The following is a 25,385-nucleotide window of genomic DNA, read 5'->3' on the forward strand; positions in this document are numbered from 1 at the left end:
ATTGATAATGACACTAGGTTTGAACGCTATTATGGATTTAAGTCTTTAGGTCTTCAGTAACATGTGAATTTGTTATTGGTAGCAGAGTTCAGGCAAAGCAGATGTCACCTTGTGATTGTAAACCTTAAAACACTTAAAAAGTACTGAAAGAAAAAAATATGCTTTAGTACGCATGCCAATTTTGATAGCAGATACTTCAGACATATGGTGGATTTAACTTTTATACTCGTTTTCAAATGGATGCAGATATGTCATTTGGGTCAGCAGGCTTCCCCTACTCCTAGTCACCGCATGCAGTGGAATCGGCCCAAAGTGGCATCTCGTGTCAGTGTGCTGCATCATTTTGTGAATTATTTTACTTTACCATGTTTCTTCATGGAGACAAGGTCATCTTCTGACTATACTTTACGAACCCTTTTCCTCTGCTTGCCTTCTTCACTCTTCTTTATAACTTCTCCCTCTCGTCCTTTCTGGAAGGCAAGACGGAAGGGAAGCTCAGCTGGCTTGTACTGAGCAGTAATTATAAGCCAGGCCCAGTTTTGGTCCTTTCACATTCAGAGATCCTGTTTGTTCCTCACAGTGATTTGCTGAAATGTTGCCATTTCAACCTCATTTGAGATGAGGAAACTGAGGCACATACTGTAAGCGGCAGAGTCTGGACTGGGACTAGTAAGACAGCTTGGTGTGCGGTTAAGAGCAGATCTGGCGCCAGGCTGTCTGGGCTTGAATCAGGGTTTCACTGCTCACCAGCTGTGTGACACCCCTCTCAGTCCCCTGGTTTTTTCACAGGCATGGTAATAGTGTACCTTACAGGGTTGAAACAGGGAATGAGTTAGTCAATTATTTGTAATGCACTTAAAACAGTGCCTGGCACAATTCAAGTGCCATGTAAGTGTTTTAAAAGTAAATAAACTAAAGCCTGTCTGACTCCAAAGCCAGTAATAGTGGAATTTCAGGCCTGCTTTTTGTTCCATTCTCCCATTATAGCAGCAGAATTAGACAAAGGCTAAACTTGGACTCTGAACAGGAAAGAGACTTTGCTGCTGAGGCACCCATGGACTTCTTGCCCTGCCCACTGTGGTCTGGCACCCCCCATCTCGCCTGTCTCTCCCATGCTATCATTCCCACCTGATTCTTTGCTCACCACACTCCAGTAACGCTGGCTTTCTGTGGGTTCTATGAACACTACCAAGCTTCTACCTCGAGGCCTTTGCACCCATCTGGAAATGTTTCTCCAGATTTTTGCCTGATTAACATCTTCCTCATTCATGTCACCTCATCACATCATCTTGTCAGGAAAACCTTCCTTGATCATCATTTGGGCTCTCAGGCAAAACAGCAGGCGTGCTCACATAAAGGTGGCTGAGAAGAGTTTATTAAGACACCATTAGCAGGGAGCGTGCAGGCCAGAAACCAGAATAGGATGGGGAAGGCTTTACACCCACTGGGCCTGGGGAAGTGGGGTGGCACAAGAGGAGACCGGGAACCTTCAGAGAACCCAAGGAGAGGCCCCAGACAGAGTGGCAGCCTTGGCGGAGTGGTGCCGCCAATCCCCCAGCCTTTTGCAGAAGAGGCAGCAAAAATACCCCCACTTCCCTCTCCTCCATCCTAATGACCTCCTGCCTCCCTCCCATCACCAGAAACTGGACTCACAGGCCAGCCTCCCAGGTGAAGGTGGAGAGGCAGTCCGAAGTTAGCCAATACTCTCTTCCCAGGTCATAGCCGATCTTTTCTCTTATCTTCTTAGCATATATCACTCTCCACCATTACCTTCTTTTGTTTTACCCCATTCCCTCTAGAATGTAATTATTTTGAGGGCTGGATCTTCCAGTTCTTCCCTCCCCTTCCCTTCCCTTCCCTTTTTTCATCTCTGTGTCCCCAGCGCATAGTAGGTGCACAATAAAGATGAGTTAAATCAATCAACACACTGGGACATAGGTAGCTTGCCCGCAGAGAAAAAAGTTTATAAGGGTCGTTTATCTTTCTTTTTTTTTCTTACAAAAAGATCAGGTGACTGAACATCCCTGGCATCGGGTCAGAGGGCTGCGCCTCTTGCCCCCCACTTCTGCGGCCGTGAGTGGGGGACAGCAGGTGCGGGCGGCCACTGCTAGGCTGCGGCAGCGCGGGCTCCCCCGGGACGCGTGCGCCCGGCTCGCCGCGCGTCTCCCACGTGCGGCCCGACCCGCTTGCCCCTCCGCAGCCGGCGCGGCGCGGCGACGTGCGGGGCGGCTGCCCGAGTCCCTCTCCCAGTCGCGTCGTGGGCAGGGAGGGAGATACCCAGTGCTCACTCTCGGTTATTTTTAGTTGGTGGCTGACACCCCCGCCCCGGAGGGGGTGGGTGGAGCGGGCAGAGGAGGTGGGGAGGGAGGGAGCTCCTGGCGCCTCCGCGCTCGCTCCCGCGGGGACTCACGGCGCGGCCGAGCCGGGCGGCGCTGGGAACAGCTGCGGCGGCGTCCTCGGCTGCAGCGCGGCTCTCCTCCGGGACCTGCGCCGCGCGGGGGAGGGGCGGGCAGGGGAGGAGAGCGGGCGGGCGGGCGGGAAGGGGCGGGGAGCGCGCTCCTGCGGCGTCGGCGTCGGCGGCGGCGGCGGCCGTCCTCATCCCGGCGGCCCAGCGCTTGAGTAGACGCGGGGCTTCGCAAATGGCTTGTGCCGCTCTCGGTCTGGAAGCTCTTCAGCCCCTGCAGCCTGAGCCGCCCCCCGAGCCTGCCTTCTCCGAGGCGCAGAAGTGGATCGAGGTAGGTGCCCGCGGCTGGCGGGGGGCTTTGCAGGGGCAGCCCGGAGCCACCGACCCGCACACACACTGACGACAGGTCCAGCCTCGCCTCCCCCCACTTTCTTTTGCCAGCTGCTCCGGGGCACCCGTCAGGGCCTCGAGCGAGCTGCGACCCCCTGACGCTTTGGCACTGGCGTCTCGGGTGAGGGTGGGCGCGAAGGGGGGACACTGCGGTCTAGCTGTGCGTGTGGGGGGCAGGAAGCGGTCCCCTGAGCCTCCATCCTTCCTGCCCGTCAGCCGCGCAAATCTCAGCTCCTGCCGCTTCCAGGCGCTGCCAAAGGAAGCGCAGTGCGAGCAGAAGCGCCGCAAAGCCTCGTTATGCGCGAGCCCCTGGAGTCCTTGCCGACGCAGCATGTCGGGGGTCCTGCTCCCAGTCCTACCTCCACCCGTTGGCTCCCCCTCCCCGCCCTTCCCGGGCGGAGTTGTGCGTGTCTCCACGGAAGCGCAGAGGGCCGGCTCCCACCGGAGCCTCTGGCTGTATTCCTGGCACCGGGTCAGGTGTGAGGCTGGCACAGCGCAGAGGGCCGGGGAGCCTGCAAGACCCACCTGAGAATGCGCCATCCGCAGAGACGTTGCCCAGCCATTGGCAGCTCCCACTCCATCGCAGAGGCGGTGGGACGGGCTCCCAGGTGCTGGGTACCCGGCCCCGTTGGCATATTTCACTTCTTAAATGACTCGGTGGCAGGCCAGGGAAATCACTGGAGCTCTCGACTCAGTCCAGGAAGCGCTCGCTGGGCGATCCTGATTCTCGATGTTTATCTGTAGATGCAGCTTGGTGGCCCTGCGCTCCCGAAATGAAGTGTCTGCGGGGGTCAGGACGCTAGGAGGGTGCGAGCGGGGAAAGGTGACCCATTATGATCCGTGCAGTGAGCCTCTGTTTTGCGGCTGGCGGCCTTTCTTGAGGCTTAGTGGAAGGCGAATTTGACCCTCTTTTCCTCAGGGACAGGCAGCTCTCCCTCCCTGGTAGTTCAAAGGAAGAAATGTACCGCTAAGTCATGATCCAGCAATGGTGAAGCCTCTTAGTACTCAGCCTGTCACTTAGTGACACCCTTGTTGCTGCTGGGGTAACAGCTACGATGGTACAGATTTAAATCTGCTGAGATGCCTGGAGAAACCACCCTCACTTAATGCTGCTCTAATTGCTCCAGCCACAGGCCTGCATCTTACAGGGTTAACCTGCTTCATACAAGCAAGAGTGTCAGGCAAAGTTTAGAAAGATCTATTTAAAAATAGGGTTAAAGAAAGAGAAGAATAAACTCGAGGCTCTATTGCTAAAAGCCCCAGTCGTGTCTCTCATAATTTGATGGCTAATGAGCAGATGAGAAAAAGACCTTGGCTTTTTATTTGTGAGATGTGGCCGGCACGGCTTGGGCTGTGACAGGTGCTTTCTCTGTGCTGCATACTTGGGCTCACAGGACATACAGGAAACATTTGTAGTCACTGGCTTGGTTGAGAGTTGGAGAGCTGTGTTTTTCATGTTCTTGAACTTTAAAATTCTCAGGAGAGATTTTGGATGTGGATGGTGATGAGGGGAGGGTGTAAGAGCAGAGCACTCTACGGTTCTTGAAGGCAAGCGGTGTAGTCCCCATTTCCTTAATTGTGAGTAACACGGGCATACATACTATACTTTAAAAAATGTATTGTGGGATCATTTGCACATAGGAAAGTGCACACATCTCAAGTGCACACCTCCATGAATTTTCACCTAGGTATATAGTACTCTAGCCCCCACTTAGATTACGATCTAAAACATCTTCTTCAGCCCAGGTCACAGTCTGTTTTTAAGTGGTGGTATATCTCAAGCTAAATATTATGCAGTGCAGAATATCAGCTTTTGTCCTGGTTCCACAGGTTTAAAAACAAGAAGGGCTTCCTTAAGAAAGCAGAGCCCCATTGGGCCCTATAGACAGTTGGGCATTGTTCTGGGTGCTTTACCAGATCTACCAATTCGAGAATGTGAAAGCCGTAACGGGCAGTGCGTGGCTTTAGGACGAAGCAGTCGTGGCGCTGTGCGTGTGCATTATTGAAGCGGCCTATCTCCTTTCAATCGCGGAGTTGGGTTTCACGGAAAGGAGAGCTTCCCCTCCCAGGCTGTATAAAAAGGTGTTTGCTCCGGGGAGAGATAGAGACCGTCCCTCTTCCTTCCCGGAGATTCCTCTTGAAATGTAAATGCCGCGTCTGCAAACCGGGGGAACCCAGGAGCAGTAACAGATGGTTCTGCGCGCAGTTGCCCAGTGAACAAAGATTCCTCGGCTAATATAGCAATAATGTAGTACTTAGTGTGAGCCGAGTTCCCAGGGGGACTGTTATCTCGAGACAATTGCATCTCCTTTAGGGGCCCCGTTGTCTTCGGCAACATCCTCATTGGTAGGGCTTTGTTTTTCACTTTTGTTCAGTTGGTGATTAAATTTCCCACAGCCTTTTTTTTTTTTCTTCCTTTTTCTTTTGAGTGGTCAGGAATTTCACCCTTTCAGAAAAATGTTCCCTTGGGCGCAGCAGGTTAATAAACAAACTTTGCAGTTTTTCTCTCCTCTTCAGTCCCTGGTCTTCGTTGAGTCATGGATTGGTGAGAAAACTGTTCATTCTTAATAAAGGCTCAGGGAACAAGCTCCAGGAGATAACTTGTTAGTGAGGAATTTCTCTCAGCCTGCAGTCTTGGCTGTTTGACGGCTGTGTTACTGGGCAGGAAACGGTGGCCTGGGAACCATGCCCCCATCTCACCCCACCCCCAGCTTCTGCCTTGGCTGGCAAAGGTGAAAGCCCTGACGGAGGTCACAGGCCAGGTGGGAACAGTTCCATAACACTTCCAGCGACTTTTTATAGCCGTCGGAGCAGGCTACGTGTCTTAATGTGGCTTTGGGGAGACTCCTGAAGGAAACGCAAACTTCACGTATTAACTCTGGCTACCAGCAGGCAGGGGCCTAATTTCCTTCCACATTCCTTTTCTAGAAGGCCTTCCAAAGCAGAGGGGCAGTGAGTGCAGCACAGCGGTTAGAGGTCAGGCTTTGGGGCTGGGCAGCCTGGGTTGGAATCCCAGGTGTATTGCCTTCTAGCTGTGTGACATTGGACAGGCTGTATTTCCTCTCCTTTTGGTTCTAAATAGTTTCTTTGAAAGCTAGCGCTAGTGGTTAACAACAACAAAAATAACAAAGAGATATTGTTCAAAGCATCTGTAAAACAGGGGTACTAATAGTAGCTTACCTACCTCCAAGCGGTGCTGTGAGAATGAAATAAGTTAATACATTTAAGATGCTTAGAATAGTACGCAGCATTTAGGAAGTGCCGCTTAAGTAGTGATCATTATTATTATTGCCATTATATTACTACTGCTATTAATATCACTACTACCGTTACTACTATAGTACTGCTACTATTACCACTGCTATCTTTATTAATACTGTTATTGCTATTATTGTTTCTATTGTTGTTAATAACAACTGCAGCTGATTTTGGAAGAAAATCTTCAGAACCCTGAGTTTTTTAGTGTAAAAAATATAATTCAGTTGTCTACTGACCTAATTCTATTGTCATACGTTATTAGCTCCAGATACCTGGACTAGAAGTTAAATAGGTGTTGTGTGTTATTCTGACTTGAGTTAAAAGAGATTTAGGCATCAGAGGAAAACCAGTAATACCAACTGATAAGATGATCCTGATGGTCCAATAAGGTTTAGAAAATTATTCCCCAATACTGTGTTGACAATTTAAGTTTAACGCATAGTCTTTGTTAACCAAACTCCAAGCAGAATGCTCAATTCCTCTCTTCTTGCACACAATCCAACATTAAATCGTTAAACAAATGGTGGTTGTCTGAATATTCAACTCCAGTGTAGCAGTGTTTTGTTCATTGACGTTGTGTCAACTCCCTGTAGAAGAAGAATAAGTCCCCCATTTATTTTCCTTCCTCCTTCCTCTCTTCTTTTTCATCTTTCCCTCCCCCCCCGCCCCCCCGTGATGGTAGTTATTGAGTTACAAGACTATGTTAGCAGGTAGATGATTCTAATTTTCTTGGTCTCCCCCATCCCCTTTGCTTCTCCACCCACAAGAGTGTTTATCTGTTCTAATCTGTAGTTCTCCTCTGCAATGCCAAACACTTTCTGGAGAAACAGATGTTGCTTCAACTCAGTTTCAGTTGTGATTTGGAGCAAGTTGCCAGGCCTTTAGGGAGGGGTTGGAAATTTCAACCCAACTCAGCCTTACTTCTCAACTTGAGACGTTTCTGGACTCCTTTAACTTTAATCATAGCATGGCTGTGGGGCTTGGTGCTGCATATAATCTCATTTGTGACCTAATCCGTATTTCACATGAGTGGGAACTAGTACTGGGAGGGATCAGTTCATCATTTTGGGTCATCTCTCCCCCTCCCCGCTCACATAGAATTGTTTTCTTATTCAACTGGGACCTGCTTTTGAAGATTAAAAGCACCGAGGGTACCTTAGCTCTCCAAGACTGAAAGCTGTTGTATTGTTTGGCAGTTGGGAGAATTTATCTGTAGCCTTTGAGAGAATGTAGCTTTTGGTGGCCAGGAACATACGACATTTGCGATGTAATGATGAATGAACATATGCCATGAGTTATATAGTCATTCTAATTCTCCTTCTCTGTCAGGACTTGATGACTCTTACATCATTTTACTACAACAAAGATTTAACTTTGCATATGGTTCTCTACTCTGCATGGAGAGCTAGGGAAGAGGAAGAAAAACTTTTCTGGCTAGCTCCAGAAAGGAGTGGTGGTCTGAATAGATATGGAAATGAGAGCAGGCAGCATCATTCTCACAGTGACATTTAAATAGTCTGGCTTGTTTGTATACAAGGGCTGCTATGACACAATGCTGTCACGTGGTAGGAGAACAGTGAGATCCCACAGATTTGGGGAAAGGGGAAGTGGAGTGGGAGGTGGGGCTGGCTCTTCTGGTCCCAGCATCTCCCTGGAAACCAAGTTTGCATCAGGCAAGCTCCAAAGGAGCAGACTGAGCTCTGGCCACCAAGAGGGCGGTAGAGTGGGGTGCGTTCCCCAGCAACTGGATCTCTGGGTCCCCGGCTCTCTATTGATGGATGACAATGGAGCCATGATGTGAACATCTGGCCGGTGATTCTGTGAGTGGAAGTTGGTGCTAGGTGGGACCAGGCAGCTCCTGGCAATTGGCCTGGAAACTTCTCTTTTTGCTTAGGACTATCCTGAAACGTAGAAGTGTCATAGCTAGGGGTAACATGATAATGATAAGGATGGTGATGAAACCAGGACTCATGATGATAATAGCTGATATGTATTGAGTACTTACTATGTGTCAGGCACAGGGTGAAAAACTCATTAATCCCTTAGAAGTAAGTACTGTTATTATCCCCATTTACAGGTGAGAAAATATCTTCCCCAAAGTCACAAGTAAGTGGCAAAACTAGGACTTTAATCGAAAGCATCCTTTCTTAACTTCTACAAATATATGTACCCAGATATCCAAAATTTACAGCTGAAGACATTGTGGCTTCCAGGAATTAGGACACTTGCTCAGGGTCACCTAGTCAGGAAGTACTGGTTAGAGTCAGGATTCGAAACCCAGGCTGTCTAACTTGGAAGCCGTTGTTATCTTTTTTTTTTAATTATTATTTTTATTGAAATATAGTTGATTTACAATGTTGTATTTGTTTCAGGTGTACAGTAAAGTGATTCAGTTATACATATATATAAAAATATATATATTTTTTACATCCTCTTCCATTATAGGTTTTTACAAGATATTGAGTATAGTTCCCTGTGCTATACAGTAGGTCCTTGTTGGTTATCTATTTTAAACATAGTAGTGTGTACATTTTCATCCCAAACTCCTAATTTATCCCTCTTCCCCCCCTCCCTTTTGGTAACCATAAGTTTGTTTTCTGTCTGTGAGTCTATTTCTGTTTTGTAAATAAGTTCATTTGTATCCTTTTATTAGATTCCACATATAAGCCATATCATATGATATTTGCCTTTCTCTGACTTACTTCACTTAGTATATAATCTCTAGGTCCATCCATGTTACTGCAAATGGCATTATTTCCTTCTTTTTTAATGGCTGAGTAATATTCCATTGTATATATGCACCACATCTTCTTTATCCATTCATCTGTCAATGGATGTTTAGTTTGCTTCCACGTCTTGGCTATTGTAAATAGTGCTGCTACGAACATTGGGGTGCATGTGTCTTTTCGAATTATGTTTTTCTCCAGATATATATCCAGGAGTGGGATTGCAGGATCATATCCCTTATAGTGCTTCCTACATTTAGGACCATGTGTGAAAATTTCTGTAAGGACTGAGCTTTCTGTCCCTCTGACTGTGCAGAGGTTCTCCCCACCCCTGCCTTTTTTCTGAGTCATGATGTGGATTTCAGAAGCTATGGCTCCCTAGTTTGTTTTTCTTCACAGTTTGTACCTTTCTGCTGCCAGGACTGAGGGGCTGTCCTCACTGGGACAGACCTTACATCGGGTGGGGGAGGGGCGGGACACCAGGTAGGTGGTGCTCCCAAGGCCCTCAGGCTCTGCGCCTTTGCTGGCTGCCTTCACACCTCACTTTGCTAAGGCGGAACTGGGCAATGGCATTGTCTGTAGTTCAGAGTTGCTAGCTTCCGGTTTCTGTCTCCTGTTGTTACAGCTCCCAGGCACTCCACTGAAGTTTTTTTTAGGGCAAATGGCCAATAAGTAAGTAGTTTAAAAAATTTTTTAAAAAGCTTGCTGATTCCTTAACATACGATTACTTAAGAGGACAGATATTCTAGAATATTTTATGTTTGTGATATTAGGAACTGTGGCTCTCTTGTTACAGTTTTACCTCCAATGGCTGTTCCATGTGGGGATGCATAAATGCATAATAGTCCATGTGTGCTTTAGCATTTTCTATTGGAGAAGCTGAGTAGTTGAGGTAAAGTTCCATACTCTACCTTCCCCAGAGAGTTTGAGTAAAGACCTACTACCTGTGTGATCTGTCTTGTGCTCCAAAACACAAAAGGCTAGGGGTGCAAAGGGCTGTCTCTTCCCCATGCTGATGCGTTTAAGTGCTGTCGGCACATCTGTCTGAGGCCTTTGCCACAGCTCCTTCTCTCTTACCTGAGAGTTCTCCTGTTTGGACAGGAGCTCACCTGGGAACAGTTTTGTTGTCGAGTTCAGCCGAGAGGCAGGTCCTTCCAAGAGAGGAGATTGGCGGCCTCTCCTGCAGGTATCCTGGTCCCATCCTGAAGAACTGAAGGGTCTAAACAAAGTAGCTCTGTGACTTCTGGGAATCTTGGCTGTAGTCAGCATCCCTGTCACCTACATTCCAGTCTAACCCTCGTCTTTTCGGCCTTTATTTTCACGGTTAAGGACTGAATCGCTTAACACTGGTTGATTTTTTTTTTTCTACTTTAATAGCGATAGTGAAACTTTTTTTTTTAACATTAGTGGATTTTTGACTAAACTACTTTCATTGGAGCTAGAGTTTTTATTTTTTTGAAGCCCAGTTCACTCTTCTGTGATTTAGAAAACTGTGCAATACAATTGTATAGTATTTCCCCTCATTTGTTCCCAAGGATGTGTGTGTGTTTACTTTTGAAGCAAAGGAAAGGTATCGGATAGGATCTTTCTGTGTGGGTGGTGGGAGGGTAGAGTGGGAAAAAGGAGGACTTCAGGGCAGTCAAGTGAGGAAAGGAAAGATAACAGAACTTTATTTTTAAGTAATTGAGAAATATAAAAAGAGCCTAAATTAGGGGGTTACTAGAAGATACAGGAAAAAAAATAGTCCTTGAAAAAAAATAGTCCTTATAAAAAGAATGATGAAATATTGGAAAGACTTCTGCCTGGACACGGGGAGATGTTATATCTCTTTTTGCAAAGAAGAATGATGTCATGGAGTTCAGCTCTGCTGTGGTAAAATTCCATGTTTGCAGTGTTGAAAACAATAATCCCAAAGAGATGTCCTCATGTAGCTAACCCTGATGGGGTGGCCATCCAATCTCAGGGAATTAACTTTGGCATAAGGGGAAAAAAACAAGGTGACGTAGTCATAAAACATGCACCTAAGGAATATCTTGGCTGCCACCTTTTCTCACTAAACTTATACTATCAGCAAAACTGTATCCTTTTATTTATGCTGGGACCTTAAGGATAAAATATTGGTTAGGTTGAGAAAGCTCCATGTTTCCACGGCTCTGCATTCTGACTGTGACAGTTACAGCCATTGTAGGAGGGAGCTCGGCCTCCTGGTCAACCTTAGAAGTTAGGGATGTGCCCCACCCTTCTATTCCTAAATAGCCCATTAAGAGACCATGTAAGAATAGACCTACACTTGTTTTTGATTTTTATAAAGGTCAAGGGCAGAAGGGCTTTTTTAAATTTTTACATCCCAGTACTGTTATAAAAAAGTCCTCAGCCTTATTTTTTACCAAGTGGGACACTAAGTGAGGAATTGAAGTTATTTATTGTGGAGTAGACGGCTCTCTTTTCCTCTCCTAAGAAATATTTTAAAAAGTGATATTCAAACAATTATTTTATTCTAATGGGAAACCGAATGAAGGCTAGGATAGGCTCAGTCAAATGATTTAAGATACGAAAATAATTATTTGGGATGCTTGGCTGTCACTCACTTATAAGTTCACTTCAGTGTAAACACTAAAAGTAAGCATTAATGGTGAAAATAAGCATTAATGTGTGAAAGTGTTTTAAACAAATTTTAATATTCATTTCCTGAAAAGTGTTAACTAAGCTCCAACCATATACCAGGCATAGTGCTGAGAACCAAGGTCAGGTGGCGAACAAAATAAACATAATCCTGCTCACAGGAGATGCACAGTGTAGTTGTGGTGTGTGTGAGGTAGAGCTTAAACAATAAATTCATGATAACAAATTGGGATAATTGCTATGACAACAAAGAATGGGGGACTTAAGAGAAAAGAACTTTAGGCAGACAAGGACTCCTAGTGAAAGTAATATTTAAGCTGAGACCAGTGAAGGGTGCTGAGCAAGGGAATTAGACTGATGCTAATTTATTGAGATAAGAGCTTATGTGTACACACAACACATGCTTTTATGCTCTTATAGTTTTCCAGGTGTGCTGAAGGTGTGTATGTAAGGGAGGGGGCGGAGAAGGGAGCTGAGTCAGAAATTCTCAAATATTCTTGCCGCCCACTTAGAGTGGGGTTTGCGTGATGGTCCACATCCCACTTAGGACCAAGGCACAATAAATCAAGAGACCCTCTTCTAGGAGAAATGGCAGAGAGGACTTTGAGATTTACATTTAAGCTTGGACTCTGGGATTAAAATTCTTAACACAGAATAGGGGCTGTAGACGCTGCATTCCACTCTGAAGTGAGAAGGGGCTGCAAGAAACCTGCCTACTTTTCAGTGAGTAAGCAGAGCAATTTTGTGTGAGACTTCGGGTCGTGACCCACAGATGTCCTTTGATTTGGGAACTTGTCTCCCAAATTCCTCTGAAAGAAGGTGCTTTATAAACTAATAAAGTCACGTGTCATCTGGGAGCCCCAGAAATTGTAAACTCTGTGACTTAGGTGTCTTTTACCACTAGATCCCCTTCCTCGTGGTCCAACATGGCTGCTAGAGATTCACCATCACGTCACCTTTCCAGGAAGCAAGAGGGAGGAAGGGAAAATGAAGAGTGCATCTTTTCCTTATAAGATGTCTTTTAGAAAAGTCTTCCTGACACTCCTGGTTCCATTTTATTGCCCAGAATTTCAGTAACATAGCCGCTCCTGATTGCAGGGGAGGGTGTAATGTTTCCATGTAATAATCTGGGTTCTGTTCCTTAGGAGAAAGGGGAGAATGGTGGTTGAGGTAGGGGCACCCTGGAGTGCCCCTTCTCCACTTCTCCAGGGACAGATCCTTCCAGACAGGGCTTAACTATGACTGCCTCTGAGGCAGACTCGCTGATTCCTTTAAGCCCACTAATCCTTTTCTGTGCACACCGGACATTTAGAATTTACCTCTATTAGAAAATTGTCATATTTCATTGTAATGAATATATGGTTGCTTGGGGTCTACCTACTTTGATAAACCCCACAGCTCTTGTGGCCAAGGTCTGGGTTCTTAGCGATCGTCTCACTCCTCTTCAATTTATTCACTTTGCTCCCCATTAGGGCCTCACAGCCATATTCCCTGCTGCCCGAGAGATTTCCCAGTGAGCTTGTGCCCAGCTATGATTGCCTGATTGGCACTTGGACTCTGCCGTGGCAGAGAAAATAGACTCTGTTGCTGCCCTGACAGGAAGCACATTTTTTTTTTTTTTTAAAGACTGATTAAAAAAAGCAGTTTCCCCAATAGTTGCCTGGAGACAGTCAGTGATTGGACACTTGGAAAGTGATTCCGCTCTTGGCTCTTAGGTAGGTGATATCAGTTGAAGGAATTATTTAGGAGGCCACCCTTCCCCTCAGGTTGGACTGGTACAGGGCTCGCTGCACTTGGCATTTCTGTCTGCAGGGCTGGAGAGCAGACATCACCTTTCTTTAAATAAACATGCTCCCCAGCATTCTGCCCCGGGACTCTCACCCCCTCTTTCTCTCCCCACCTCAACCAATCAGTCAGGCTCCTCGGGACTCTCACCCCCTCTTTCTCAGTCAGGTTCCTCGCTCTCCCCTGTTGTAGGATCTAGCTCAAGAAAAAGCACGGAGGAATTTTACTGGAGTGGTCATCTGTATGAGCTCTCATTAGATAGGTATTTTTAAAAGGACAATACCCCGTAAAAACTAATGACCAGCAGCTGGTATTAATAAGTGACTATGGTTATGACCATTCATTGTCATGACCCAGTGGAAACACTGAGAAATGGCATCCTCTCTGCCTTTCCTACAGAAAATTAAAAAAGGAGCTTGTGGAGCTGAATGTTGTTATCAACCAACAGACGTGGTTGCCGCCTGTTTCCTCAGGAACCTTGCAAGATGTCATAAATAGGAGGGGTGGGTGACAAGTGGAGGCCTGATTCATCGTGTTGCAAGAATTGACGGAATGTGATAATGTGGTGATAAGGTAGCTAGTTCGGTGACAAATAAAAATAATAATAGTTAACACACTTCTAGAGCACTTATCATGTGGCATTGCTAGTCTCGATGCTTGAGTTACTATATAATGTAATGTAATGTAATAACCTAGCACTGTGCCCAGCAGATAAGGTGCTTCTCAGGTAAGCACCATTTTATGCCCATTTTATCAATACATGACGGGACAACTGGAGCACAGAAATGTTCATTGATTTGCCTGAAGTCACATAGTTAATAAGTGGCAGAGCTGAGGTTTGAATCCAGGCAGTTTTGTTCCAGAGCTTGAGCTTGGGCTGGTGACTGCTATGCTCTAGAAGGAAAAGCAAAACTTCTAAAAGGATCATGATCCCAACCATCTAAGCAAGCAGGTGACCTGCCCTCCCTCTGGCTTCCTCTTTCCCTTAGCAGCTGTTTAGTGGGCATCTTCTGTGTGCATGGTACTGTTAGTTGCTAGGAAACAGTTCCATCTCTGTGATTCCTGAGCACATTCTGTGGAACTGGAGCCCTCTCATTGCTTTTAAAAAGATACATTTTGGCAGGCGAATGGTTACAACTATGATGAAAAACCATTCCAGGAGCAGAATAAACCATAGCCGATGGGTGGAACTATTTTTACTTCCTTTCTGTTCACCAATCTCTTTCCCTCTGGTTGAGACCCGGCTCCCCATCTGTGTTCAAGTAGTCCTGGAACAGAAATTATTACTAACAGGAGGAAGAAAAGCATGTGTAGTTAGTGTGTGTTCCTGCTGGCTGCTCTACATTTGTCATCCTATTCAGTCCTTGTGTAACACATATCTGTTGCCCACCGAACCAGTTCAAGGGTCTCTACTGTGCCTGTTCCAGTAAGTTTTAGTCATGTTAAGACTGGCAGGCAAGTTGGTCAGGACTCTGATCCGATGTGGCTCCAGGGCCCTTAAATGATGCCCCTCGCAATGGTGCTTCTCTTGGCTCACACATCTGGTACCTCACGGTCGCAGCTCCACTCTCAGACCCCTTACCCGGCATGGACCCCTGGTGTTCTGAGCAAATGCACTTGGCTCTGCTATAATTTATGTTTCCGTAGTGTGAATTATCTCATATGCAATTGAGAAATAGGGTGTGATGCTTTTAAGATGCAAGTTGCGGTGGTTTGTATGGGATTTTTCTTAGCACCTTAGTATTTTGCATCACCAGTTAGCAGTAACTGAAAGCAAAGGAGGCTAGTGGAAGTGAACGGGGGAGGCGATGGCACCTTGTTCTCGCTCTGGGCTCCATCTGGCTTTGCACTGATTAAAATGTCTGATTTTCCCAGCTATTTGTGTGCTTTATCTTATCTCCATAATGCAGGAGCTTCAGTCTTTCCTCACATGCTTTCCATACTGCACCCTTGCCCCGCCCCACCTTTTTGGTAAAATTCCCACATTTATTCTATAATAGGAAATAGAAAGCATCTTTTTATTTGTGCTAGTAATTCTCAGTTTCTTATTGTTTTTGTTAGTGTTCTGGTTACAAAGTTGAATGGGATTTGAGCCTTCTGCCCCAACTCTAAATTTTCCATAAGCCCTGTTATATTTTAGTGTTTGATTTTGCAAAATATGAGGTTTTTGGTTGGTTGTCTTACTTCGGGACATTATTGATTCATTTTAAGGAATGTGCGTTGTTGTTTTATAGTAGAAATACTTGGATCTTAATGTCTTGTGCAGACTTACTGACTCTCACTCACAGGCTCACACACACACAGATGTATAAAACAACCGCTGGAAGATTCCTGATGCTGGAATTGAGGATCTTGGGTCCTAAGGAAACATTTTTAGGAACTTCATATTTCCTATCTACTGTCAGATGACCTTGGACAACATTCCTCAGAGAAGCTCCTACTGATTTTGGAGAGGTGGTGGAATAGTGCATTTTTTTTCCTGAGGCATTTTTCTTTGGGATTTTATGCCTTGGTGGTACTTAGAGCAGTGTCCTTCTCCCCAAGGGAACCTATGAGAATTATTTGTTGTGGGTGAGAAGCTCTTGGAAATGAGGCGAGTTGGAAATGAGGAAACTGAGACTTGAGGGTAAGTGTAGGTGGTGTGTCCGGAGGGTTGTTGGCTTCTAGGCTGTGACTCGTGTGGCCTTCCTGAGCCAGTATATACATATTGGCAACTTGTCTCAGTTTGGGACATTATTCGTTCATTCATTATATATTTATCGAGCATATCCTGAGAACTCAGGAGTAGATGAGACAAACGTGGTCCCTGCCCTTGTGAAGTTACACTCTTCCAGGAGAGACAGACCCTGAACACAGAATTCTGTGTGTGTGTGATGCACATTCAGAAAGGGAAGAGCCGGTTGTGTGGACATGGAGAGGGTTGGGCCTCATTTGGTCTGTGGGGCCTCAGGCAGCCTCTCTGAGGAAGTGCTGTCTAAGCTGAGACCCAAAGGATGAGCAGGGACTGGCCAGACAAAAGAGAGCAAGAAATTGTGTTCCAGGTGGAGGCTGAGGGGTGTGTGAAGACTCCAAAGAAAGCGTTGGAGGAGCCCAGTGAGGTGGGTGTGTTGGAAGCCAGGGCGAGGGAGGTGCGGGATGAAGCTGGAAGGCGGGGTGGAGGGAGGGCTGCTCAGCCTGGTGCAGGAGGTGGGAGTCCTCAGGGCTGCCTGGCCCTAGCCTGGGGCCATGGCTGGCTCTCTCTTGGACGACAGGGACCAGATTTTCTCCACACTTCTTCAAATTATCATAGTTCATGATAATAATTTATGAGGGCTTGAGACTTCCCTGGTGGCGCAGTGGTTAAGAATCCACCTGCCAATGCAGGAGACACGAGTTTGAGCCCCGATCCGGGAAGATCCCACATGCCGCGGAGCAACTCAGCCCGTGCGCCACAACTGCTGAGCTTGCGTTCTAGGGCCCGGGTGCTACAGTTATTGAGCCCACACGCTGCAACTACTGAAGCCCACGCACCTAGAGCCCGTGCTCTGCAACAAGAGAAGCCACTGCAATGAGAAGCCCGCGCACAGCAATGAAGAGTAGCCCCGGCTCGCCGCAACTAGAGAAAGCCCGTGTGCAGCAACGAAGACCCAACGCAGCCAAAAATAAATTAAATAAATAAATTAAAAAATAATAATAATTTATGAGGGTGTATCGCCTATGGCCCTATTCTAAGCATTTAACTTCTCAACCATCGTGTGAGCTAGGTGCAAACTCTTATTACTCCCATTTTCCAGAGAAATAAGTAAATAGTAGAAGGTCACACAGTCATTAGGTGGTGGAGCTGATCTTCAAACCCAGGCGGTCTGGCTGCTTTACCTCTGCTAGTAACCACCATGCTGTGGGATGTGCTACAGGCTCATCACCAAGGGCAACCTTGAAGGATATTGGTGACGGGGGGGGGGGGTGGATATGGGGATGATGCCCCAGGATGCTGGAGGCCCGTGTTGGCTTTAGAAATGTTTTCAGTATTTTTAAAGAAACTCCCCAAATGAATCTCTTTACCCAATACACTGCTTGACAGTGCTGCTACCTGGAAAAGAGAGTGATTTTATCCAGATGAGACCCTAGGCATCTCTCTAACCCTACATTCTAATGCATATGTCATGGTCTTGGTTCCCAAGTGGCCTGATGGACCCTGGGGTTGCTCTGACATAATAAACCACTGACTTTTAACTTGCATCAAGAGTTGTGAATTGTATAATGTGTTAAAAATGTTTTTTCTTATTCATTTGGCTTTTATTTGGGTGTGTTTAGTAATTTTTTTCATTCAAACATTCTTTTGTGTGTTTTAGTTAGTATTCTGATGGTTGCAACGAACAGAAATCCAACCTAAAGTGGCTTTAGAAAAAAGATGGTGTATTGGCCTATTGACAGTTTGGAGGTAGATTCCTACTTCAGATGAGGCTGACTCAATGGTATCAGTAAGGACAAGGATTCTCTCAGCCTTTCAGCTGTGCTGTACATTGCATGGCTTTATGCTCTGGCTTTATGTAATGTATCCACGCCTGCCCTACACCATTCCGGAAAGTCCAGGCTTTTCCATTTGAGGACTTGGCGGGACAAGAGCAATTCCAGTCCTCATATTCTCTTTACACCCTCTGGCCACAGAAAGGAGACACAGCCCTCTTTCATGATCACCAGGGGAGTGGATCAGTTGGTTAGCTGAAGTCAGTCGGGGTCCACCCTGGTCCATCCCTACCACTGGCTGCTACCCAACAGTGAAGTGGTGAATTCCCTAAAGGAAAACCTAGGGGAAGTAGATGATGATGAGATTACCAATAAACGTTACCAGTATTTTAATTAAAATGCGATAATATATAGGAATGCATACGTGGGTGGCAAGACTATAGAGAAAAATAAGGACATAGTTAAAAAACAGAACAATGGCTATTTCTAGGAGGTGAGTTTGGGATTATAATCTAAGATTGGTTTAAAAAGGCATTAATAGATTGTTTCATTCCTATTTTTAGAAGATTAGGAAAGGGTCAGTTTTAGAGATATCACTGTGTGTCAGGTGCCCAAACCAGCACTTAAGTGGTTCTACCAGGTGTAAAAGTGTGATTGATTGAATCAGATTGACTTTGAAGTGTTGATTAAAAACTAATATAACTCACACAACTTAATAGCAAAACCACAAACAATCTGATTAAAAAATAGGCGGAGGAACTGAATAGACTTTTTTCCAAAGAGGACATACAGATGGCCAACAAGTACATGAAAAGGTGCTCAACATCACTAATCATCAGGGAAATGCAAATCAAAACCACAATGAGATATCACCTCACGCTTGTTAGAATGGCAGTCCTCAAAAAGACAATAAATAACAAGTGTTGGTGAGGACGTGTAGAAGAGGGAACCCTTATGCACTGTGGGTGAGCATGTAAATTGGTGCAGCAACTATGGAAAACAGTGTGGTGGTTCCTCAAAAAATTAAAAATAGAACTACCATATGATTCAGCAATTCCACTTCTGAGTATTTTTCCAAAGAGAACAAAAACACTAATTCAAAAAGATATATGTATCTGTGTGTTCATCACAGCATTATTTACAATAGCCAAGATATGGAAACAACATAAGTGTCTATCAACAGATGAATGGATAAAGAAGTCGTCATACGCACGCACACACACACACACACACACAGACACACACACACACACACAGAGTTGAATACTACTTAGCCATAAAAAAGGAGATCTCACCATTTGTGGCAACATGAATGGATCTTGAAGGCATTATGCTAAGTGAAATAAGTCAGACAGAGAAAGACAAATATTGTATGATCTCACTTATATGTGGAATCTTTATTAAAAAAGTTGAACTTGTGGAAACAGAGAGTAGAAAAGTGGTTGCCAGGAGGTGAGGGTGGGGGAAATAGGAAGAGGTTAGCAAAAGGGTACAAACTTTCAGGCATAAGATGAATAAAGTCTGAAGATCTAATGTATAACGTGGTGACTGTAGTTGATAATACTGTGTAATTGAAATTTGCTAAGAGAGTAGAACCTAATGTTCTCACCAAAAAAACCCAAAACCCATATATATGTGTGTATATATATACACATATATATGTATATATAAACAAATATATAAATAAATATGTGAGGTAACGGAATGTGTTAACTAACTAGGTGAGAGGAATCCTTTCACAATATATATACATATCTGTATCAAATCGTCACAACGTACATTTTAAATACCTTATAATTTTATTTGTCAATTATATTTCAATAAAACTGAAAAAAATAGCATAAAAAGGTCCAAACTGGGTACTTCAGTTCTTCTTTTTTCTCAATATATATTGACCTTTTTACTGAATTATATAAAAGAGCAGCTTTTAAAAAATGTTAGAAATGAAAGTATCCAATACCCGAATCCGATTTGTTTTCCCCATTAAATTTCATATTCCTCAGGTGAGGATGTATTTTGTGGAGGCTGAAGCCTAGAAATAGCAAAACCACACAGTTGCTGTTTGCTGGAGAATGCGCGGCCCTGTGCCTGTGCGCTCCCCAGGCATGTGGGCCTTCTAAAAGTGGGTTCGGCGGCTGTCACCCACTGATCCTCTGGCTGAGTGACCCAGATTGGCACAGCGCAGCTGGATCCTATGCAGAGCCTGTACGGGAAAGAGGAGGGTAAAAATAAAAAGCGGTTGGACAGTTTAGGCGGCGTCAGGGTACTTGAAAGCTCACTGGTAGCTTTGCTAGTCCTTGGTCAGATTTTCACTTTTTTTTTTAAGGGAAAGTAGTGGTTACAGGGACAGTAGGTTTCTTAAATGGTAAAATAATTTCATATAGCACAGCAAAACACAGTCTAAGGTGCTTTTTTCTATATGTAGAAAATATGTTTTTTGAGTTTAGAATATTTTGCCTATGAGTTTCTTATTTATCCCAGTATTCAACATTCAAGTCTGTAATAAGACTTTTTTTTCCAAAGGCATCTCTTTAATGGAATTATTCTCTGAAATAAGACCTCTCTCTCTTTGATAATAGAGTGAAATGAGCTTGTCATTATAGGGTTTTTTTAAAAATAGTTTTCTTTGTTATAAAAAGAAAGAGTAACAGTGTTTAAGTATGGTGTCAATTATCTAATGAGAATAGTTTTTCAATCCTGTCATTTTCTGGATTTTGAAATTTCTGTTTTAAAGTGCGGATTTGCTAATTTTTGAAGCTCTGGTCCTTATTAGTGGAAATTTTGAGATTTTTATTTTTGGCATTTGACCAATATATTTTGTTAAAGTGCAAAAGCAAATTCTGTGTCACGGTTTCCTCAGTTACTGATAGCTTTGAAGCATGTGACCATTTTTTTCCTCCTGAATGCTTTGTGTCTTTTAGTGTAAGCATCTCTCTGTGATCTGTAGATTGAAAATTAAATCCCCAAATGGACTTTGCCTTGCAATAGCAATATAAAAGAATATTAAATATTGATATTTAAAATATATGGAGATATATGGAGAATGTGAGTATAAATTATTTTTAAAATAAAATTTAAAAAGATCTCAAAATACCCTTTTGGAGACACATCTTTTTAATGCAATGTTTATATCATTAATGCTAGTTTGGAATAAGAGTTCTAGGAATTTTCTTACATATCATTTATTAAGTTACTCATTATTTTGAAATCTACTAAGAGACTAATAATGCCTATGGATATCTTTTGGCGGTGATAGAAATATTCTAGAATTAGATAGTGGTGATGTTTGCCCATTTATTTATAGTACTTAGTGGACATACTGAAATATTATGAATTATACATCTAAAAGAGTGAGTTTTATGTTAAAAAATCTGTTAAGAGCTCTTAATGTTGTTATAACTATTCTCAAGATGTGTAAAAAACACATGAAATTAAGGTATATATTAATCAACTCTTGGTACAGCAGTGCAGCGTGACACACCATCCACCAAAACTCACAGTGGCAGATAGCAATCTTTTTTAGCTCACGGTTCCAGTAGTCTGCTGGAGCAGGTCTGCTTCAAGCTCTGGGTTGACTGCGCTTGGGTCAAGACTGTGGGGTTCAGATCTGCTTCATGTGTGTTTGTTCTCCTTGGACCAGAGGCTACCTGGGAGATGTCTTCATGGCAAATGAATGACAGGTGCACCAGAGCCCAGCCAAATCATGCAGTGGACTTAAATTCTCCACTTGCGTCACATCTACTCACATTCCACTGCCAAAGCAAGTGATGTGGCCAAGTCACTGAGACAGGGAAAGACATTTTGCTCACAGTAGGAGGGGAGGGGAGTGAATATTCTTCAAACAATACTCCAGTCTATCACAAAGTGTTTGCGGTTCCTCGTAGCCACAAAGGGAGAACATTTCTCCCTGGGTAGGGATCAGTATCTTTGAGGAGATAGATGGGCATTGGGTTGAGTCTTGATAAATGAGCAAGTGTTGTCAGTTGGATGGGGAAGGTAAGGGTGAGGAGAGATGAGAGCAAGTGTTGGAGAAGGGCCTTCTAGATCATGAGAGCAGCTTGAGCAGAGAGATGGAGATTTGCAGGAGCAGGGTATGTTTAGGAAGCAGCAGGGCCAGAGTATAGCATTTGGAAAGGGCTGCTGGGAGAAAAGACTGGGTCCTATCAATGAAGACCTTGTGCACCGTGCCTTAGGGTTTGGTGTTGGAACTAAAAGGGCTGGGCTCTGGAATCAGACAGCCTGAGTTCAAAACTTCACCCTTCCATTTACTAGCTCTGTGACTGTGGGGAACTTACTTAGCATCTCTGTGCCTTAGTTCATCATCTGTAAAATGGTAAGAGTATTCTCAGTGTCTACCTCATGAACTGTTAGGCTCAAAAAGTTAACACACAGAAGGCCCTATAAAAGTACTTGACATATATCAAGTGCTTAATAGGTGTTGACAGCTATTAGTATTTTTATATTTTTAAAAGATTTATTCTATTTATTTTCGTTGCACCAGGTCTGAGTTGCTGCAGGCAGGCTCTTTAGTTTCGGCCGGTGGGCTCCTTAGTTGCAGCTCACGGGCTTCTTGGTTGTGGCTCGTGGGCTCCTTAGTTGTGGCATGCATGTGGGATCTAGTTCCCTGACCAGGGATTGAACCCCTGTCCCCTGCATTGGAAGGCAGGTTCTTAACCACTGCGCCACCAGGGAAGTCCCAGCTACTAGTATTTTTAAATGGAGTTTAGATTTTATCTTTAAGCAATGAGGAATAACCAAAAGTAAGGAAGGGACATAATTATATTATGTTTTGGGAAGATGACCTTGGTGGCAAGGAAGAGAATGATTATGGTGGTCAGTACTGAAGCAGGGAAGCCAGAGGTGATGATGGCAGCAAAGTGGGAATGAATGTGAGAGACATTAAGGATATAACATTGATGAGATTTAGTGACTGAATGGATGGGGGAGGTGAGAGAAACAGAGAAATTGAGAGTGACCCTCAAATTTATGTCTTGATCAACTGGGTGGTTTGATTTCCTGAGACAGGGAACATAGGAAGAGGAGTGATGTGAGGAGAAAGAGGATGAGTTCAGGTTTGAATGTGTTATTGGAGGAGCCTATGAGACATGCAAGAATGTTTAAGAAGCAGGGTCCTTTGGCTGAAAGAGGACAGTGTGAATTGCTTTGAGTGATTGCAGTGATTTAAGGCTTGGTGGGAGGTGTAAAAGCTGGGAGAGAGAGTGTAGATTACTATTTCGTGGTGCTTGACAGCAACGAAAGGAGACAGCTGTAAATAGCAGGGAGAGAGGAACATAAGGTTTCAGTAGGATTTGTTTTGTTCTGTATTTGAAGATTCTGTATTTGAAGAAGACTTGAACGTATTAGATGGCTTTGAGAGAGGAGGAGAGGAGACATTGATTGTATAACAGTGAGAAGGTATGATGAATAAGAAAAGGTTCCTGGGACATGCAGGAAGGGAATTTAGAGGAGATGTAAATAGGAGAAAGGACACTTCTAGATACTTGTCAAGAAAACTGTTAAAAGTTTTGTGATGGTGCCTTAATTATCTATTGCTGTATAGCAAATTAATCGCAAACGTAGCAGCTTAAATCAACGAATATTTATCATTTCTCAGTTTCTGTGCGTCAGAAATTTAGGAAGATTAGATGGGTTGTTCTGTCTCAGGGTCTTTTTTGAGGCTGCAAACAAAATGTTGGCTTGGGCTGCAGTCATCTGAAGGCTTGACTGGAGCTAGAAGATCCTCTTCGAAGACGGCCCACTCATGTGAGCAGGAGCTTCAGGTCTTTGCCGGCTGTTGGCAGGAGGTCTTAGTTCCTTGCTGTGTAGGCCTCTCTGTAGGACTGCTTGTGCGTCCTTAGGACGGCTCACTTCCTGAGTGAGTGATTCAAGAGAGTAAGGAGGATGCCACGATCCTATTATGACCTGGCCACAGACTTCACAGGCTTCCATGTCTGCCACATTGTATTCCTTAAGAATGAGTCACTAAGTATAACCCACACTCAAGAGGAGGAGAATTACATTTCACTTTTCAAAAAAAATTTTTTTATCAGAGTACAGTTGGTTTACAATGTTGTGTTAGTTTCAGGTGTACAACAAAGTGAATCAGTTATACATATACTTATATCCACTTTTTAAAGATTCTTTTCCCATATAGGCCATTACAGAGTATTGAGTAGAGTTCCCTGTGCTATACAGCAGGTTCTTACTAGTTACCTATTTCATATATAGTGGTGTGTATATGTCAGTCCCACTTTTTGAAGGGAGGAGCATCAAAGAATTTTAAACCATCATAAGTGGCTACAGAATCAACACGTCCTTTTAACTGTAATTGATCATGTGTCATGCTCTATATATAGGGATTCAGTAGTAGATATTCTGACATACAATCATTTGTCCTAATCTAGTCTATTTGGATAAACGGTGAGTTTAAGATGTTCTCCTAGATATATTTTCCAAAATGGATCTCGTCTTTTAAACTGTAAAAGTGTAAACAATAACAGCAACAAATAATACAGGAATAAAATAGCCTCTGAGCCCAGAATCTCACCTGATACAGATGATCACTGGTAATATGGACCATTTATACCTAAACCCATGTTGCTCAAAATTTTGCTTGATTCTGAAGCTTTTTGTTCCAGCAAAATGTTACAGAGATTTGGGGTTTTCTCAAATTTTATTTTTTAAAATAATTACTGCCTCCCTGTTAGTGGAGAGCTTGAGCTCAGCAGTTCTCAGCTCTGGCTGCATATTAGAATCACTTGGGAGTTTTTGATTTAAAATGATCTGGATCAGGGCCTGGGCACTGTTATTGCATAAAAGTTTCCCCCGAGTGATTCCAACGTGCAGCCAGGGTGGAGAACCCAGCAGATGACAAAACAAGCGCGAGTAAGTTGTAAGATTTAAAACATATTTTAATGATTATTTATGTGGGGGGGGGGTGTGTGAAGGGATGTGCATCCAGGGAATATAGTTACAGTTTCTGCCAATAACATCATTCCTCGTTCATATAATGGAATAAGATATCAGTATTTCATGGTGGATTCTAAAGAGGAATATGAAATTCCAGATACCTGAGCACATTTGACAACAGTTTCTTTTAGGAGAATCTTCCTATTTTCTGCATCGAATCACAGACATCCCAGAGTGTAAGCTCATATGGTCGTTACTGTCCTTTGTGCGAATACATTCATTTATTAAATAAAACATTCCTGAACACCTACAACGTGCCAGGTACTGCCAGGCACTGAATGCCCAGGGAAGAATAAGACAGAGATTCTTGCTTCAAAGGAGTGACTCTTCATCTCAGTGCAGGAGATAAGCAGGCATACAAATAAGAGGAAGCAAAGGGAAGAAAAGTTTAAGAACTGTTATTAAAACAGCACAGCAGCAACCAGTCAGAATGACCCAGTTGCAGCGGCGCCAGCCGCAGGTAGCCGGTTCAGTGCATACTGGCTGCCCTGAGCGTAGGTAACACAAAATATAATACATACCCAAAGAGAAATGTGAACAAGAGGGAGCAGAGAGAAAAGAACACTTTTATGATTCCAAATTCACGTTCCCCCCATAGAGGGAAGAGAGTCCGTCTGGTTGGTTGCATCCATTCCTCATGCCGTCCAGTACGCACCCTTTCAGGTGAGTGCAGTCCTTCTTACCAAAAAGGTGGAGTCTGTTTCCATACCCCGTGGATCAGGGAAGGCCTTTTGACTTGCTTTGGCAAATAGAATGTGGCAGAAGTAATGATGTGCCAGTTCCGA

General features: G+C 44.2%; 1 protein-coding gene across 6 annotated transcripts in view; it reads left to right on the top strand.

Moving 5' to 3' along the window:
* The first annotated feature begins 2,041 nt into the window (after window positions 1-2,041).
* LIMCH1 (LIM and calponin homology domains 1) overlaps window positions 2,042-25,385 on the top strand; it is a 348,866-nt gene continuing 325,522 nt past the window's right edge. The window contains exon 1 of one of the 6 annotated variants that reach the window (XM_033856961.2): window positions 2,042-2,735. In XM_033856961.2, coding sequence (XP_033712852.1) covers window positions 2,640-2,735 — 96 coding nt within the window. In that variant the 5' untranslated portion in view covers window positions 2,042-2,639. The remainder of the gene's footprint in view (window positions 2,736-25,385) is intronic. The other 5 variants (XM_073805190.1, XM_073805188.1, XM_073805189.1 and 2 more) reach the window with 5 other exon arrangements.

This window comes from Tursiops truncatus, chromosome 5 (assembly GCF_011762595.2).
Source record: "Tursiops truncatus isolate mTurTru1 chromosome 5, mTurTru1.mat.Y, whole genome shotgun sequence".
Taxonomy (NCBI): domain Eukaryota; kingdom Metazoa; phylum Chordata; class Mammalia; order Artiodactyla; family Delphinidae; genus Tursiops; species Tursiops truncatus.